We start from the raw sequence: 19,211 nt of genomic DNA, 5'->3' as shown, positions 1-19,211 counted from the left end.
TATTCAATTCTAAAAGGTACACGGAAGAGCCGACCTTATATTACATGTCTTTGTTTTGATAGTGTTTTTTTCTTGCTCAGTCAACCATGAAACTGTGAGTATTGCAGCATCAAATGTTCTTCTATGCATATGGTAGTTACAGTGGGTCCGGAAAATATTCACAGCGCTTATCATTTTTTTAAGTTACAGCATTATTCCAAAATGGATGAAATTCTTTTTTCTCCAAAAATTCTACACACAGTACCCCATAATGACAATGTCAATTTTTTTGTTTGCAAATTTATAAAACAAAACAAAACAAACTAAGAAATCCCATGATGTACATACTGTAAGTATTCACAGCCTTTTCCATGAATCTCAAAATTGAGCTCAGGTGCATCCTGTTTCAACTGATCCTATTTGAGATGTTTCTACAGCTTAATTGAAATCCACCTGGGGAAAATTTAGTTGATTGGACATGATTTGGAAAGGCACACACCTGTCTACATATAAGGTCCCACAGTTAACAGTGCATGTCAGAGCACAAACCAAGCATGAAGTCAAAGGAATTGTCTGTAGACCTCCAGGACAGGATTGTCTCGAGGCACAAATCTGGGGAAGGGTACAGAAAAATTTCTGCTGCTTTGAAGGTCCCAATGAGCACAGTTGCCTCCATCATCTGTAAATGGAAGATGTTCACATCCACCATGACTCTTCCTAGAGCTGGCCGCCCGTCTAAACTGAGCGATTGGGGGAGAAGGGCCTTAGTCAAGTCAAGTCAAGGAAGTGACCAAGAACCTGATGGTCACTCTGTTAGAGCTCCAGAATTCCTCTGTGGAGAGAGGAGAACCTACCAGAAGGACAACCATCTCTACAGCAATCCACCAACCAGGCCTGTATGGTAGAGTGGCTAGACAGAAGCCACTCCTTAGTAAAAGGCACATGGCAGCCCACCTGGAGTTTTCCAAAAACTACGTGAAGGACTCTCAGACCATGAGAAACAAAATCCTCTGGTCTGATAAGACAAAGGTTGAACTGTTTGGACTGAATGCCAGGCGTCATGTTTGGAGGAAACCAGGCACCATCCCTACAGTGAAGCATGGTGGTGGCAGCATCATGCTGTGGAGATGTTTTTCAGCAACAGGAACTGGGAGACTAGTCAGGATTGAAGGAAAGATGAAAGCAGCAATGTACAGAGGGGAGGGGATGGTCTAGTGCAGGAGAGTGAGCCCCCCCAGAGAACAAATGAATAGCTGCACACCTCAACGACACACAATTTCAACATCTTCGTGTGTTTCTTTTTAGTCTTTACACATGTTAAACACATTATATATATATATATATATATATATATATATATATATGTATATATATATGTATATATATATATATATATATATATATATATATATATATGTGTGTTTTTAAGGAACTGTCTATGGATCTACACATTTTACAGCCTTTGTAAACATTTTAAACATGTTTTTAAAGTACTTTCTATTTTTTCACACATTTTACACCCTTTTAAAACATTTTAAACGTGTTTTTTTAAAAACTTTCTATTCTTCTATTTTTACCTTTTGTCATATTTTAAACTGTTTTTTTTTTTTTTTTTTTTTTTTTTTTACATTTCTGTGTGTTTTTAAGCGTCTTTGGCATAACTAACACATTTTAACATAAATATTAATTCAACTTTTTTAACACTGTGAAGAGGAGCAAACGTAGATCATCCTCTACTTTCTTCTTTTTTGGTTGCCACAAACTCCTCACTGGTAGATTTATGCATTACAATGTATCCAATTTGCTCCTGGTATGTTACCTAACAAGTTTTTTTTTTCCTTTTTCCCCCTTCTTCTTCACAGTGTTTACAGTTATTTTCTGCACCTCCCTGAAGAACTCTGGCGCCCCCTGGAGGGGCACACCTCACAGGTTGAAAACCACTGGTCTAGTGGTTAAACATTGTGTTTCAGACCAGAGGGCTACGTCCTTAATCCCTGAGTTGCTCCCGGTGTGTAGTGAGCACCTTGCATGGCAGCACCCTGACATCAGTGTGAGTGTGTCTGTGTGAATGGGTGAATGTGAGGCATAATTGTAAAGCACTTTGAGCATCTGATGCAGATGGAAAAGCACTATATAAATGCAGCCCATTTAATATTTACCATTACCATTTACAGAGTCACCCTGGATGAAAACCTGTTCCAGAGCGCTCTTGACCTCAGACTGGGGTGATGGCTCATCTTTCAGGAGGACAATGACCCTAAGCACACAGCCCAGATATCAAAGGAGTGGCTTCAGGACAACTCTGTGAATGTCCTTGAGTGGTCCACCCAGAGCCCAGACCTGAATCTGATTGAACATCTCTGCAGAGATCTGAAAATGGCTGTGCACTGACGCTCCCCATCCAACCTGATGGAGCTTGAGAGGTGCTGCAAAGAGGAATGGGCATAACTGCCCAAAGATAGGTGCACCAAGCTTATGGCATCATATTCAAGAAGACTTGGGGCTGTAATTGCTGACAAAGGTGCATCAACAAAGTATTGAGCAAACGCTGTGAATGTTCACACATGTAAGCATTTCGTACTGTGCTCCTGTTTTGTGTAATGCTCTCCTGGCATCCTTTTTAATTCTTTTGAGTTATTTTACTTTTTCTTGTGTTTAATTGTGAACTTTTAATTGTGTTTTTGATGTTTTAATTTTATTTTACATTGTTTTTATTATTTTATATTGTTTTTGAGCTGTTTTATGTGAAGCGCCTTGAAGCGACGTTGTCACAATTTGGTGTGATATAAATTGAAAAATAAACTGAAAAATTCTGTACATGTGATTTCTTGTTGGGGTTTTATAAAATAAATTTGTAAAAACTTAAAAAAATTTTTTTTTCCATTTTCTCATTATGGGGTGTTGTGAGCAGTAATTTGAGGAAAAAATGAATATACTCCATTTTGGAATAAGGCTGTAACGTACGGTAGAGTCTTCAGTCACAATTCAGTTCAATTCACTGAATTTATATAGCACCAAATCACAACAAAGCTGCCTCAAGGAGCTTCACACAAGAAAGGTCTAACCTTACCAACCCATAGAGCAACATCACAGGCAACATGACGATGTTGAGGAAGAAACCTCAAGCAGACCAGACTCAGAGGGGTGACCCTCAATTACAAGGTTTTTACAAGTGTATACAAAGGTGAAGAAACAGAAGACAGGAAATCAAAAGGTGACATAAAAACAAAAGAATATGTATTTGATGAGAAATCCACACAGGGAGTTATGCCACTGGCAGGGGTCATCCAGCAATCCTCATGCCATCAGTGGGCCTGTTCCCACGGCAATGTCCATTCCAAACGCAGACTGCAGTGTGCAGTCTGTCAATCCGGCATCCTGTGTTCAGTAGCCACCCCGCTATCCATATCTCAGACGGAAAAAAAAAAAAAAAAAAGCAGAATCAGTCTCCCGGAAAACTCCACCTAACGTACAATTCATCAGCAGTAAATTGACGGGAAAGTGGAGAAAATACTAGTGATAGCCTTCTGGCAAATTAATGCATCATTTAATAATTTATAAAGATAATAACACCATTAATAAAGCATTACAAAACACACTCAACTCATCAATCACTGTGGGATATTGCTAACTGCAGCATTAACTAACACAAGTACCATTAATAAACAATTAATGGATGGATTATTAACATTTAATTGTTACTTAATGCTTATTACCAGGTTAACCAATGCCAATTAATTAATGCACTCTTATTGTAAAGTGTTATCAAAAATATATTTTAAGAACAATCTTATAACCTATCTGTATTCACATTTTTTTCGTCCTTCCATCACAAAATGAGTCAAATTTTCGTGACAGGTTTTTTTAACTCAGTAGTGCCATGTGACTAAAAAGATTAATCCAAGTTTTGAGTATATTTCTTATTGTTACATGGGAAACAAGGTACCAGTAGATTCAGTAGATTCTCACAAATCCAACAAGACCAAGCATTCATGATATGCACACTCTTAAGGCTATGAAATTGTACTATTAGTAAAAAAAAAAAAGTAGAAAAGGGGGTGTTCACAATAATAGTAGCATCTGTTGTTGACTCTACAAACTCAAAACTATTATGTTCAAACTGCTTTTTTAGCAATCCTGTGAATCACTAAACTAGTATTTAGTTGTACAACCACAGTTTTTCATGATTTCTTCACATCTGCGAGGCATTAATTTTGTTGGTTTGGAACCAAGATTTTGTTCATTTACTAGTGTGCTTGGGGTCATTGTCTTGTTGAAACACCCATTTCAAGGGCATGTCCTCTTCAGCATAAGGCGACATGACCTCTTCAAGTATTTTGACATATCCAAACTGATCCATGATACCTGGTATGCGATATATAGACCCAACACCATAGTAGGAGAAACATGCCCATATCATGATGCTTGCTTCACTGTCTTCACTGTGAACTGTGGCTTGAATTCAGAGTTTGGGGGTCGTCTCACAAACTGTCTGTAGCCCTTGGACCCAAAAAGAACAGTTTTACTCTCATCAGTCCACAAAATATTCCTCCATTTCTCTTTAGGCCAGTTGATGTGTTCTTTGGCAAATTGTAACCTCTTCTGCACGTCTTTTATTTAACAGAGGGACTTTGCGGGGGATTCTTGCAAATAAATTAGCTTCACACAGGCGTCTTCTGTCACAGCACTTACACATAACTCCAGACTGTCTCTGACCACCCTGGAGCTGATCAATGGGTGAGCCTTTGCCATTCTGGTTATTCTTCTATCCATTTCCACGCGTCTCTGTTTTTTTTTTGTCCATCTGAAAGCATTGGAGATCATTGTAGATGAACAGCCTATAATTTTTTGCACCTGCATGTAAGTTTTCCCCTCTCCAATCAACTTTTTAATCAAACTACGCTGTTCTTCTGAACAATGTCTTGAACGTCCCATTTTCCTCAGGCTTTCAAAGAGAAAAGCATGTTCAACAGGTGCTGGCTTCATCCTTAAATAGGGGACACCTGATTCACACCTGTTTGTTCCACAAAATTGACAAACTCACTGACTGAATGCCACACTACTATTATTGTGAACACCCCCTTTTCTACTTTTTTACTAATAGCCCAATTTCATAGCCTTAAGAGTGTGCATATCATGAATGCTTGGTCTTGTTGGATCTGTGAGAATCTACTGAATCTACTGGTACCTTGTTTCCCATGTAACAATAAGAAATATACTCAAAACCTGGATTAATCTTTTTAGTCACATAGCACTACTATTATTCTGAACACTACTGTATGAGAAACATTCTGATGCATAAAAGGTGAAGTATATTTTCTTCTTAATGTCAAGGAGCAGGATCATGGTCCTGTGTGTGTGTGTGTGTGTGTGTGTGTGTGTGTGTGTGTGTGTGTGTGTGTGTGTGTGTGTGTGTGTGTGTGTGTGTGTGTGTGTGTGTGTGTGTGTGTGTGTGTGTGTGTGTGTGTGCGTCTTACCAGCACCAGCCACCAGCACTTTGGCATCACAGCAGGAGAAACAGTGCAGCAAAGATTTGGATCTGATGTTGTAGTTGAGGAGAGCAGCTGTACATCCCAGCTTGGCCACAGCGAGCCAGATCCACACGAAGAGAGGCTCGTTTCCCAGGAACAGGGCCACCGTGTCTCCCTGCTCCAGGTGGCCGTGCGTCCTCAGAGCTCTGGCCGCTTTGTTGCTTTCTTTGTCGGCTTGGCTGTAAGTGTAGCAGCGCTCCTCAAAAACTAGAAACTGTTTGTCAGGATGTCTCGCTACTTTGTCCAGAAAACAGTCCAGAATGCTGTAGAAAGGCTTCCTTTTACTGTATCTATTTAGGTGGAACCCGATGTTAATGACAGTGAATGCATAATTCAAATCTGCCCAAATATAAGGATTTCTTGCGTAAAGCAGAAACGGCAAAATTGCCAAACCTGCAAACACGGTGTAAAGAAAATATGAGATCATTATAAAAGAGAAAACTGGTTTCAGTCCTGCAAAGGTTTCTACTTGCTTCTACTGGGTTTACATTACCGCTGTGTACACACAAACTATTTACTCCTCTTGAACTTTGAGCAACTTTTTGTGTGCGTGTGTGTGTGTGTGTGTGGGTGTATCAGATTAGCCGGTCTGTGTATGGCTGAAACAAAGCAGCAATCATCACGTCATAAAAAGAGAACATTTTCTTCACTTTTACTCTGTGTCCTGTACTCAAGGTTTGGCTGTTATCTTTGTGAAGTGTTTTTGAGCTGACCGCAGGTCCAGTCTGTGCAGGAATGACACACTGTGTGAACTTTACTATCTGAGATTAAGACATCTGCAATATTTTTACAACCTCAAAAAACTGCACTTAGATTTACCTTTATATAACCCTTAACCAAATGGGTTCCAAATGTATTGAAGAATTAAGATGACATGGAATTAAAACTGAATTTGTGCTGAAAACAGAATGTACTTTGAATGAATACATCTGCCACGAATGAGGAACTGAAATTTGAAACGCATTGTTCTTTTTATTTTATTTATATATTTATGTTTTGGTTATATGTCTCCAAGTTAAACTTTTCACCATTTTAATTGGACCAGTGTTTCTTTTGATTGCTTAAAAATTGTTTTAAAGGATGTGTCACACTGAAATCACAACTATTTAGATTTATGATGTTAGTCCTCATCCGATGATAGATTGGGATTAGTTCGTGCACATCCGTCAGCGACTGCCAAACAAATACCTATAAAACTGCGGAAAACAAAGTTACTTGTTTTTCCGAGTGTTTCCGACTGAGATTTTACGTGAAAAAAATCCCAGAACCCCGCTTGAATTCAACGTAGCTGCTAAGATTAAGAAGAGAGCCGCAGATTAATTGTAAAGTTTACATAAACGTGGTAAAACGTTACTATAATCTGACCGCTTTTTTCAGTAACGATTAATCTAACGCGTTAATCTTTCCAAATCGGTAATCAGATTAAAGTTACTTCTCCAAGTCACTGCGCTTTACTATTATTTTTGCACCGCGGGTCGATCGGAGCTTTAATCGCGGGACTCGAACTGAACCGGCCGCTTTTCAAACTCCAGTAAAGTTCGATTCGAAGTTCACGGCTCAATTAATCTTAAGAGACACGTTGTAGAAAAACAAGCAACACAAGTTTCTAACCTCACAGGAAGGTAGACAAGGAGAAACAACCTTATTTTTATCCATATGAGGCGCGTCCTCGGAGCTGGAAAAATAACTGATCTGATCGGGGAGGCGACAGAGAGTTTAGGGAGCGTCTACAAAGTGCAAACACGAAAAAAAAAAAAAGAAAAAAAAAAAAAGACGCCTCAAAAATATTCACTGAATTCATTGTAAAAAGGTGTGGTGTCACCGCATTAACTGAACACATCAGTGGTCTCCTGTTTGTTATACTCCACTGCTCAGTTTGGAAAATGTGGAGATTTTTTTTTATTTTTTTAAATTTTCAATAGCATCAATATGCTAATGTGTGACGTCATCAAATTCACTGCACACAACAGTGGTGTTCTGCTGATTACACTACAGAATTCGGTTTGGAAAAATGTAACTTTAAAAAAAATCTTGGATTTTTTTTTTTGTTTGTTTTTATACTTTATACCTTTTCATTTTACAAGAAAAAGAACACAATACACACACAAATCCTTCTGCCCACCCACAAAGCCCTCCCACACCAAAACAAGACAAATGACCTGAAGAGAGATGGGGGGGGGGCAAAAAAAAATATATATATTTTTTTTAATTGTTGGAATTTTCAATTGCATCAATGTCATAAGGTGTAGTGACACAAAATTTACTGCGCACACAACAGTGGTACCCTGCTGATTACACTACAGAACTCAGTTTGAAAAAAAACCAAACTCATTTGAAAAAAATTTTGGAGAAGTTTTTATTGTTTAAATTTTCAATAGCATCAATGTCAGAAGGTGTAGTGACACAAAATTTACTGCACACAACAGTGGTACCCTGCTGATTACACTACAGAACTCAGTTTGAAAAAAAGTCATTTTAAAAAATTTTGGAGAAGTTTTTATTGTTTAAATTTTCAATAGCATCAATGTCATAAGGTGTAGTGACACAAAATTTACTGCACACAACAGTGGTACCCTGCTGATTACACTACAGAACTCAGTTTGAAAAAAAAAAAAACTCATTTGAAAAAAATTTTGGAGAAGTTTTTATTGTTTAAATTTTCAATAGCATCAATGTCATAAGGTGTAGTGACACAAAATTTACTGCACACAACAGTGGTACCCTGCTGATTACACTACAGAACTCAGTTTGAAAAAAAGTCATTTTAAAAAATTTTGGAGAAGTTTTTATTGTTTAAATTTTCAATAGCATCAATGTCAGAAGGTGTAGTGACACAAAATTTACTGCACACAACAGTGATACCCTGCTGATTACACTACAGAACTCAGTTTGAAAAAAAAAAGTCATTTTAAAAAATTTTGGAGAAGTTTTTATTGTTTAAATTTTCAATAGCATCAATGTCATAAGGTGTAGTGACACAAAATTTACTGCACACAACAGTGGTACCCTGCTGATTACACTACAGAACTCAGTTTGAAAAAAAAAGTCATTTTAAAAAATTTTGGAGAAGTTTTTATTGTTTAAATTTTCAATAGCATCAATGTCATAAGGTGTAGTGACACAAAATTTACTGCACACAACAGTGGTACCCTGCTGATTACACTACAGAACTCAGTTTGAAAAAAAGTCATTTTAAAAAATTTTGGAGAAGTTTTTATTGTTTAAATTTTCAATAGCATCAATGTCATAAGGTGTAGTGACACAAAATTTACTGCACACAACAGTGGTACCCTGCTGATTACACTACAGAACTCAGTTTGAAAAAAAAAAAAAACTCATTTGAAAAAAATTTTGGAGAAGTTTTTATTGTTTAAATTTTCAATAGCATCAATGTCATAAGGTGTAGTGACACAACATTTACTGCACACAACAGTGATACCCTGCTGATTACACTACAGAACTCAGTTTGAAAAAAAAGTCATTTTAAAAAATTTTGGAGAAGTTTTTATTGTTTAAATTTTCAATAGCATCAATGTCATAAGGTGTAGTGACACACAATTTACTGCACACAACAGTGGTACCCTGCTGATTACACTACAGAACTCAGTTTGAAAAAAAAAGTCATTTTAAAAAATTTTGGAGAAGTTTTTATTGTTTAAATTTTCAATAGCATCAATGTCATAAGGTGTAGTGACACAAAATTTACTGCACACAACAGTGGTACCCTGCTGATTACACTACAGAACTCAGTTTGAAAAAAAGTCATTTTAAAAAATTTGGAGAAGTTTTTATTGTTTAAATTTTCAATAGCATCAATGTCATAAGGTGTAGTGACACAAAATTTACTGCACACAACAGTGGTACCCTGCTGATTACACTACAGAACTCAGTTTGAAAAAAAAAAAAAACTCATTTGAAAAAAATTTTGGAGAAGTTTTTATTGTTTAAATTTTCAATAGCATCAATGTCATAAGGTGTAGTGACACAACATTTACTGCACACAACAGTGATACCCTGCTGATTACACTACAGAACTCAGTTTGAAAAAAAAGTCATTTTAAAAAATTTTGGAGAAGTTTTTATTGTTTAAATTTTCAATAGCATCAATGTCATAAGGTGTAGTGACACAAAATTTACTGCACACAACAGTGATACCCTGCTGATTACACTACAGAACTCAGTTTGAAAAAAAAAAAGTCATTTTAAAAAATTTTGGAGAAGTTTTTATTGTTTAAATTTTCAATAGCATCAATGTCATAAGGTGTAGTGACACAAAATTTACTGCACACAACAGTGGTACCCTGCTGATTACACTACAGAACTCAGTTTGAAAAAAAACCAAACTCATTTGAAAAAATTTTTGGAGAAGTTTTTATTGTTTAAATTTTCAATAGCATCAATGTCATAAGGTGTAGTGACACAAAATTTACTGCACACAACAGTGGTACCCTGCTGATTACACTACAGAACTCAGTTTGAAAAAAAGTCATTTTAAAAAATTTTGGAGAAGTTTTTATTGTTTAAATTTTCAATAGCATCAATGTCATAAGGTGTAGTGACACAAAATTTACTGCACACAACAGTGGTACCCTGCTGATTACACTACAGAACTCAGTTTGAAAAAAAAAAAAAAAAACTCATTTGAAAAAAATTTTGGAGAAGTTTTTATTGTTTAAATTTTCAATAGCATCAATGTCATAAGGTGTAGTGACACAAAATTTACTGCACACAACAGTGATACCCTGCTGATTACACTACAGAACTCAGTTTGAAAAAAAAACAAACTCATTTGAAAAAAATTTTGGAGAAGTTTTTATTGTTTAAATTTTCAATAGCATCAATGTCAGAAGGTGTAGTGACACAACATTTACTGCACAACAGTGATACCCTGCTGATTACACTACAGAACTCAGTTTGAAAAAAAAGTCATTTTAAAAAATTTTGGAGAAGTTTTTATTGTTTAAATTTTCAATAGCATCAATGTCAGAAGGTGTAGTGACACAAAATTTACTGCACACAACAGTGATACCCTGCTGATTACACTACAGAACTCAGTTTGAAAAAAAAAGTCATTTTAAAAAATTTTGGAGAAGTTTTTATTGTTTAAATTTTCAATAGCATCAATGTCATAAGGTGTAGTGACACACAATTTACTGCACACAACAGTGGTACCCTGCTGATTACACTACAGAACTCAGTTTGAAAAAAAAAGTCATTTTAAAAAATTTTGGAGAAGTTTTTATTGTTTAAATTTTCAATAGCATCAATGTCATAAGGTGTAGTGACACAAAATTTACTGCACACAACAGTGGTACCCTGCTGATTACACTACAGAACTCAGTTTGAAAAAAAGTCATTTTAAAAAATTTTGGAGAAGTTTTTATTGTTTAAATTTTCAATAGCATCAATGTCATAAGGTGTAGTGACACAAAATTTACTGCACACAGCAGTGGTACCCTGCTGATTACACTACAGAACTCAGTTTAAAAAAAAAAAAAAAAAACATTTGAAAAAAATTTTGGAGAAGTTTTTATTGTTTAAATTTTCAATAGCATCAATGTCATAAGGTGTAGTGACACACAATTTACTGCACACAACAGTGGTACCCTGCTGATTACACTACAGAACTCAGTTTGAAAAAAAAACAAACTCATTTGAAAAAAATTTTGGAGAAGTTTTTATTGTTTAAATTTTCAATAGCATCAATGTCAGAAGGTGTAGTGACACAACATTTACTGCACACAGTGATACCCTGCTGATTACACTACAGAACTCAGTTTGAAAAAAAAAGTCATTTTAAAAAATTTTGGAGAAGTTTTTATTGTTTAAATTTTCAATAGCATCAATGTCATAAGGTGTAGTGACACAAAATTTACTGCACACAACAGTGGTACCCTGCTGATTACACTACAGAACTCAGTTTGAAAAAAAGTCATTTTAAAAAATTTTGGAGAAGTTTTTATTGTTTAAATTTTCAATAGCATCAATGTCATAAGGTGTAGTGACACAAAATTTACTGCACACAACAGTGGTACCCTGCTGATTACACTACAGAACTCAGTTTGAAAGAAAAAAAAAAAAAACTCATTTGAAAAAAATTTTGGAGAAGTTTTTATTGTTTAAATTTTCAATAGCATCAATGTCATAAGGTGTAGTGACACAAAATTTACTGCACACAACAGTGATACCCTGCTGATTACACTACAGAACTCAGTTTGAAAAAAAAGTCATTTTAAAAATTTTGGAGAAGTTTTTATTGTTTAAATTTTCAATAGCATCAATGTCATAAGGTGTAGTGACACACAATTTACTGCACACAACAGTGATACCCTGCTGATTACACTACAGAACTCAGTTTGAAAAAAAGTCATTTTAAAAAATTTTGGAGAAGTTTTTATTGTTTAAATTTTCAATAGCATCAATGTCATAAGGTGTAGTGACACAAAATTTACTGCACACAGGTACCCTGCTGATTACACTACAGAACTCAGTTTGAAAAAAAAAAAAAAAAACTCATTTGAAAAAAATTTTGGAGAAGTTTTTATTGTTTAAATTTTCAATAGCATCAATGTCATAAGCTGTAGTGACACAAAATTTACTGCACACAACAGTGATACCCTGCTGATTACACTACAGAACTCAGTTTGAAAAAAAAAGTCATTTTAAAAAATTTTGGAGAAGTTTTTATTGTTTAAATTTTCAATAGCATCAATGTCATAAGGTGTAGTGACACAAAATTTACTGCACACAGGTACCCTGCTGATTACACTACAGAACTCAGTTTGAAAAAAAAAAAAAAAAACTCATTTGAAAAAAATTTTGGAGAAGTTTTTATTGTTTAAATTTTCAATAGCATCAATGTCATAAGCTGTAGTGACACAAAATTTACTGCACACAACAGTGATACCCTGCTGATTACACTACAGAACTCAGTTTGAAAAAAAAAACAAACTCATTTGAAAAAAATTTTGGAGAAGTTTTTATTGTTTAAATTTTCAATAGCATCAATGTCAGAAGGTGTAGTGACACAACATTTACTGCACACAGTGATACCCTGCTGATTACACTACAGAACTCAGTTTGAAAAAAAAAGTCATTTTAAAAAATTTTGGAGAAGTTTTTATTGTTTAAATTTTCAATAGCATCAATGTCATAAGGTGTAGTGACACAAAATTTACTGCACACAACAGTGGTACCCTGCTGATTACACTACAGAACTCAGTTTGAAAAAAAGTCATTTTAAAAAATTTTGGAGAAGTTTTTATTGTTTAAATTTTCAATAGCATCAATGTCATAAGGTGTAGTGACACAAAATTTACTGCACACAACAGTGGTACCCTGCTGATTACACTACAGAACTCAGTTTGAAAAAAAAAAACTCATTTGAAAAAAATTTTGGAGAAGTTTTTATTGTTTAAATTTTCAATAGCATCAATGTCATAAGGTGTAGTGACACAACATTTACTGCACACAACAGTGATACCCTGCTGATTACACTACAGAACTCAGTTTGAAAAAAAAGTCATTTTAAAAAATTTTGGAGAAGTTTTTATTGTTTAAATTTTCAATAGCATCAATGTCAGAAGGTGTAGTGACACAAAATTTACTGCACACAACAGTGATACCCTGCTGATTACACTACAGAACTCAGTTTGAAAAAAAAAAGTCATTTTAAAAAATTTTGGAGAAGTTTTTATTGTTTAAATTTTCAATAGCATCAATGTCATAAGGTGTAGTGACACACAATTTACTGCACACAACAGTGGTACCCTGCTGATTACACTACAGAACTCAGTTTGAAAAAAAAAAGTCATTTTAAAAAATTTTGGAGAAGTTTTTATTGTTTAAATTTTCAATAGCATCAATGTCATAAGGTGTAGTGACACAAAATTTACTGCACACAGCAGTGGTACCCTGCTGATTACACTACAGAACTCAGTTTAAAAAAAAAAAAAAACATTTGAAAAAAATTTTGGAGAAGTTTTTATTGTTTAAATTTTCAATAGCATCAATGTCATAAGGTGTAGTGACACAAAATTTACTGCACACAACAGTGATACCCTGCTGATTACACTACAGAACTCAGTTTGAAAAAAAAAGTCATTTTAAAAAATTTTGGAGAAGTTTTTATTGTTTAAATTTTCAATAGCATCAATGTCATAAGGTGTAGTGACACACAATTTACTGCACACAACAGTGGTACCCTGCTGATTACACTACAGAACTCAGTTTGAAAAAAAAACAAACTCATTTGAAAAAAAATTTGGAGAAGTTTTTATTGTTTAAATTTTCAATAGCATCAATGTCAGAAGGTGTAGTGACACAATATTTACTGCACACAGTGATACCCTGCTGATTACACTACAGAACTCAGTTTGAAAAAAAAAAGTCATTTTAAAAAATTTTGGAGAAGTTTTTATTGTTTAAATTTTCAATAGCATCAATGTCATAAGGTGTAGTGACACAAAATTTACTGCACACAACAGTGGTACCCTGCTGATTACACTACAGAACTCAGTTTGAAAAAAAGTCATTTTAAAAAATTTTGGAGAAGTTTTTATTGTTTAAATTTTCAATAGCATCAATGTCATAAGGTGTAGTGACACAAAATTTACTGCACACAACAGTGGTACCCTGCTGATTACACTACAGAACTCAGTTTGAAAAAAAAAAAAAAAAACTCATTTGAAAAAATTTTGGAGAAGTTTTTATTGTTTAAATTTTCAATAGCATCAATGTCATAAGGTGTAGTGACACAAAATTTACTGCACACAACAGTGATACCCTGCTGATTACACTACAGAACTCAGTTTGAAAAAAAAGTCATTTTAAAAAATTTTGGAGAAGTTTTTATTGTTTAAATTTTCAATAGCATCAATGTCATAAGGTGTAGTAACACACAATTTACTGCACACAACAGTGATACCCTGCTGATTACACTACAGAACTCAGTTTGAAAAAAAAACAAACTCATTTGAAAAAAATTTTGGAGAAGTTTTTATTGTTTAAATTTTCAATAGCATCAATGTCATAAGGTGTAGTGACACACAATTTACTGCACACAACAGTGGTACCCTGCTGATTACACTACAGAACTCAGTTTGAAAAAAAAAACAAACTCATTTGAAAAAAATTTTGGAGAAGTTTTTATTGTTTAAATTTTCAATAGCATCAATGTCAGAAGGTGTAGTGACACAACATTTACTGCACACAGTGATACCCTGCTGATTACACTACAGAACTCAGTTTGAAAAAAAAAGTCATTTTAAAAAATTTTGGAGAAGTTTTTATTGTTTAAATTTTCAATAGCATCAATGTCATAAGGTGTAGTGACACAAAATTTACTGCACACAACAGTGGTACCCTGCTGATTACACTACAGAACTCAGTTTGAAAAAAAAGTCATTTTAAAAAATTTTGGAGAAGTTTTTATTGTTTAAATTTTCAATAGCATCAATGTCATAAGGTGTAGTGACACAAAATTTACTGCACACAACAGTGGTACCCTGCTGATTACACTACAGAACTCAGTTTGGAAAAAAAAAAAAAAAAAACTCATTTGAAAAAAATTTTGGAGAAGTTTTTATTGTTTAAATTTTCAATAGCATCAATGTCATAAGGTGTAGTGACACAAAATTTACTGCACACAACAGTGATACCCTGCTGATTACACTACAGAACTCAGTTTGAAAAAAAAAAGTCATTTTAAAAAATTTTGGAGAAGTTTTTATTGTTTAAATTTTCAATAGCATCAATGTCATAAGGTGTAGTAACACACAATTTACTGCACACAACAGTGATACCCTGCTGATTACACTACAGAACTCAGTTTGAAAAAAAAAACAAACTCATTTGAAAAAAACTTTGGAGAAGTTTTTATTGTTTAAATTTTCAATAGCATCAATGTCATAAGGTGTAGTGACACAAAATTTACTGCACACAACAGTGGTACCCTGCTGATTACACTACAGAACTCAGTTTGAAAAAAAAACAAACTCATTTGAAAAAAATTTTGGAGAAGTTTTTATTGTTTAAATTTTCAATAGCATCAATGTCAGAAGGTGTAGTGACACAACATTTACTGCACACAGTGATACCCTGCTGATTACACTACAGAACTCAGTTTGAAAAAAAAAGTCATTTTAAAAAATTTTGGAGAAGTTTTTATTGTTTAAATTTTCAATAGCATCAATGTCATAAGGTGTAGTGACACAAAATTTACTGCACACAACAGTGGTACCCTGCTGATTACACTACAGAACTCAGTTTGAAAAAAAGTCATTTTAAAAAATTTTGGAGAAGTTTTTATTGTTTAAATTTTCAATAGCATCAATGTCATAAGGTGTAGTGACACAAAATTTACTGCACACAACAGTGGTACCCTGCTGATTACACTACAGAACTCAGTTTGGAAAAAAAAAAAAAAAAACTCATTTGAAAAAAAATTTTGGAGAAGTTTTTATTGTTTAAATTTTCAATAGCATCAATGTCATAAGGTGTAGTGACACAAAATTTACTGCACACAACAGTGATACCCTGCTGATTACACTACAGAACTCAGTTTGAAAAAAAAAGTCATTTTAAAAAATTTTGGAGAAGTTTTTATTGTTTAAATTTTCAATAGCATCAATGTCATAAGGTGTAGTAACACACAATTTACTGCACACAACAGTGATACCCTGCTGATTACACTACAGAACTCAGTTTGAAAAAAAAACAAACTCATTTGAAAAAAACTTTGGAGAAGTTTTTATTGTTTAAATTTTCAATAGCATCAATGTCATAAGGTGTAGTGACACAAAATTTACTGCACACAACAGTGGTACCCTGCTGATTACACTACAGAACTCAGTTTGAAAAAAAAAAAAAAACTCATTTGAAAAAAATTTGGGAGAAGTTTTTATTGTTTAAATTTTCAATAGCATCAATGTCATAAGGTGTAGTGACATAATTTACTGCACACAACAGTGATACCCTGCTGATTACACTACAGAACTCAGTTTGAAAAAAAAAGTCATTTTAAAAAATTTTGGAGAAGTTTTTATTGTTTAAATTTTCAATAGCATCAATGTCATAAGGTGTAGTGACACAAAATTTACTGCACACAACAGTGGTACCCTGCTGATTACACTACAGAACTCAGTTTGAAAAAAAGTCATTTTAAAAAATTTTGGAGAAGTTTTTATTGTTTAAATTTTCAATAGCATCAATGTCATAAGGTGTAGTGACACAAAATTTACTGCACACAACAGTGGTACCCTGCTGATTACACTACAGAACTCAGTTTGAAAAAAAAAACAAACTCATTTGAAAAAAATTTTGGAGAAGTTTTTATTGTTTAAATTTTCAATAGCATCAATGTCAGAAGGTGTAGTGACACAAAATTTACTGCACACAACAGTGATACCCTGCTGATTACACTACAGAACTCAGTTTGAAAAAAAAAGTCATTTTAAAAAATTTTGGAGAAGTTTTTATTGTTTAAATTTTCAATAGCATCAATGTCATAAGGTGTAGTGACACACAATTTACTGCACACAACAGTGATACCCTGCTGATTACACTACAGAACTCAGTTTGAAAAAAAAAACAAACTCATTTGAAAAAAATTTTGGAGAAGTTTTTATTGTTTAAATTTTCAATAGCATCAATGTCATAAGGTGTAGTGACACAAAATTTACTGCACACAACAGTGGTACCCTGCTGATTACACTACAGAACTCAGTTTGGAAAAATGTAACTTTAAAAAAAATCTTGGATATTTTTGTTTGTTTGTTTGTTTTTATACTTTATAACTTTTCTTTTTTTTTCAAGAAAAAGAACACAATACACACACAAATCCTTCTGCCCACCCACAAAGCCCTCCCACACCAAAACAAGACAAATGACCTGAAGAGAGATTGGGGGGGGGGGGGTAAATGGAGAATTTTTTTTTTTTTTTTATTGTTGGAATTTTCAATCGCATCAGTGTTATAAGGAGTAGTGACACAAAATTTACTGCACACAACAGTGGTACCCTGCTGATTACACTACAGAACTCAGTTTGAAAAAAAAGTAATTTTAAAAAAATTTTGGAGAAGTTTTTATTGTTTAAATTTTCAATAGCATCAATGTCATAAGGTGTAGTGACATAATTTACTGCACACAACAGTGATACCCTGCTGATTACACTACAGAACTCAGTTTGAAAAAAAAAGTCATTTTAAAAAATTTTGGAGAAGTTTTTATTGTTTAAATTTTCAATAGCATCAATGTCATAAGGTGTAGTGACACAAAATTTACTGCACACAACAGTGGTACCCTGCTGATTACACTACAGAACTCAGTTTGAAAAAAGTCATTTTAAAAAATTTTGGAGAAGTTTTTATTGTTTAAATTTTCAATAGCATCAATGTCATAAGGTGTAGTGACACAAAATTTACTGCACACAACAGTGGTACCCTGCTGATTACACTACAGAACTCAGTTTGAAGAAAAAAAAAAAAACTCATTTGAAAAAAATTTTGGAGAAGTTTTTATTGTTTAAATTTTCAATAGCATCAATGTCATAAGGTGTAGTGACACAAAATTTACTGCACACAACAGTGATACCCTGCTGATTACACTACAGAACTCAGTTTGAAGAAAAAAAAGTCATTTTAAAACATTTTGGAGAAGTTTTTATTGTTTAAATTTTCAATAGCATCAATGTCATAAGGTGTAGTGACACACAATTTACTGCACACAACAGTGATACCCTGCTGATTACACTACAGAACTCAGTTTGGAAAAATGTAACTTAAAAAAAAATCTTGGATATTTTTGTTTGTTTGTTTGTTTTTATACTTTATAACTTTTCTTTTTTTTTTCAAGAAAAAGAACACAATACACACACAAATCCTTCTGCCCACCCACAAAGCCCTCCCACACCAAAACAAGACAAATGACCTGAAGAGAGATTGGGGGGGGGGGGGGTAAATGGAGAATTTTTTTTTTTTTTTTTATTGTTGGAATTTTCAATCGCATCAGTGTTATAAGGAGTAGTGACAAAATTTACTGCACACAACAGTGGTACCCTGCTGATTACACTACAGAACTCAGTTTGAAAAAAAAAGTAATTTTAAAAAAATTTTGGAGAAGTTTTTATTGTTTAAATTTTCAATAGCATCAATGTCATAAGGTGTAGTGACACAAAATTTACTGCACACAACAGTGGTACCCTGCTGATTACACTACAGAACTCAGTTTGAAAAAAAAAAGTAATTTTAAAAAAATTTTGGAGAAGTTTTTAATGTTTAAATTTTCAATAGCATCGATGTCATAAGGTGTAGTGACACAAAATTTACTGCACACAACAGTGATACCCTGCTGATTACACTACAGAACTCAGTTTGAAGAAAAAAAAGTCATTTTAAAACATTTTGGAGAAGTTTTTATTGTTTAAATTTTCAATAGCATCAATGTCATAAGGTGTAGTGACACACAATTTACTGCACACAACAGTGATACCCTGCTGATTACACTACAGAACTCAGTTTGAAAAAAAAAAAAAACTCATTTGAAAAAAATTTTGGAGAAGTTTTTATTGTTTAAATTTTCAATAGCATCAATGTCATAAGGTGTAGTGACACAAAATTTACTGCACACAACAGTGGTACCCTGCTGATTACACTACAGAACTCAGTTTGGAAAAATGTAACTTAAAAAAAAATCTTGGATATT

The 19,211-nt window shown here is 33.7% G+C and overlaps 1 protein-coding gene across 1 annotated transcript in view; it reads right to left on the bottom strand.

Moving 5' to 3' along the window:
• LOC117531833 (very long-chain acyl-CoA synthetase-like) overlaps positions 1 to 7,203 on the bottom strand; it is a 113,177-nt gene extending 105,974 nt beyond the window's left edge. Inside the window, exon 1 of the mRNA XM_034195017.1 lies at positions 5,457 to 7,203. Within this exon, the coding sequence (XP_034050908.1) occupies positions 5,457 to 5,937 (481 nt within the window). The 5' untranslated portion in view covers positions 5,938 to 7,203. The remainder of the gene's footprint in view (positions 1 to 5,456) is intronic.
• Positions 7,204 to 19,211: the final 12,008 nt, after the last annotated feature.

Source organism: Thalassophryne amazonica, chromosome 2 (assembly GCF_902500255.1).
Source record: "Thalassophryne amazonica chromosome 2, fThaAma1.1, whole genome shotgun sequence".
Classification (NCBI taxonomy): Eukaryota; Metazoa; Chordata; class Actinopteri; order Batrachoidiformes; family Batrachoididae; genus Thalassophryne; species Thalassophryne amazonica.
This window is presented reverse-complemented; position numbering and strand designations above follow the sequence as displayed.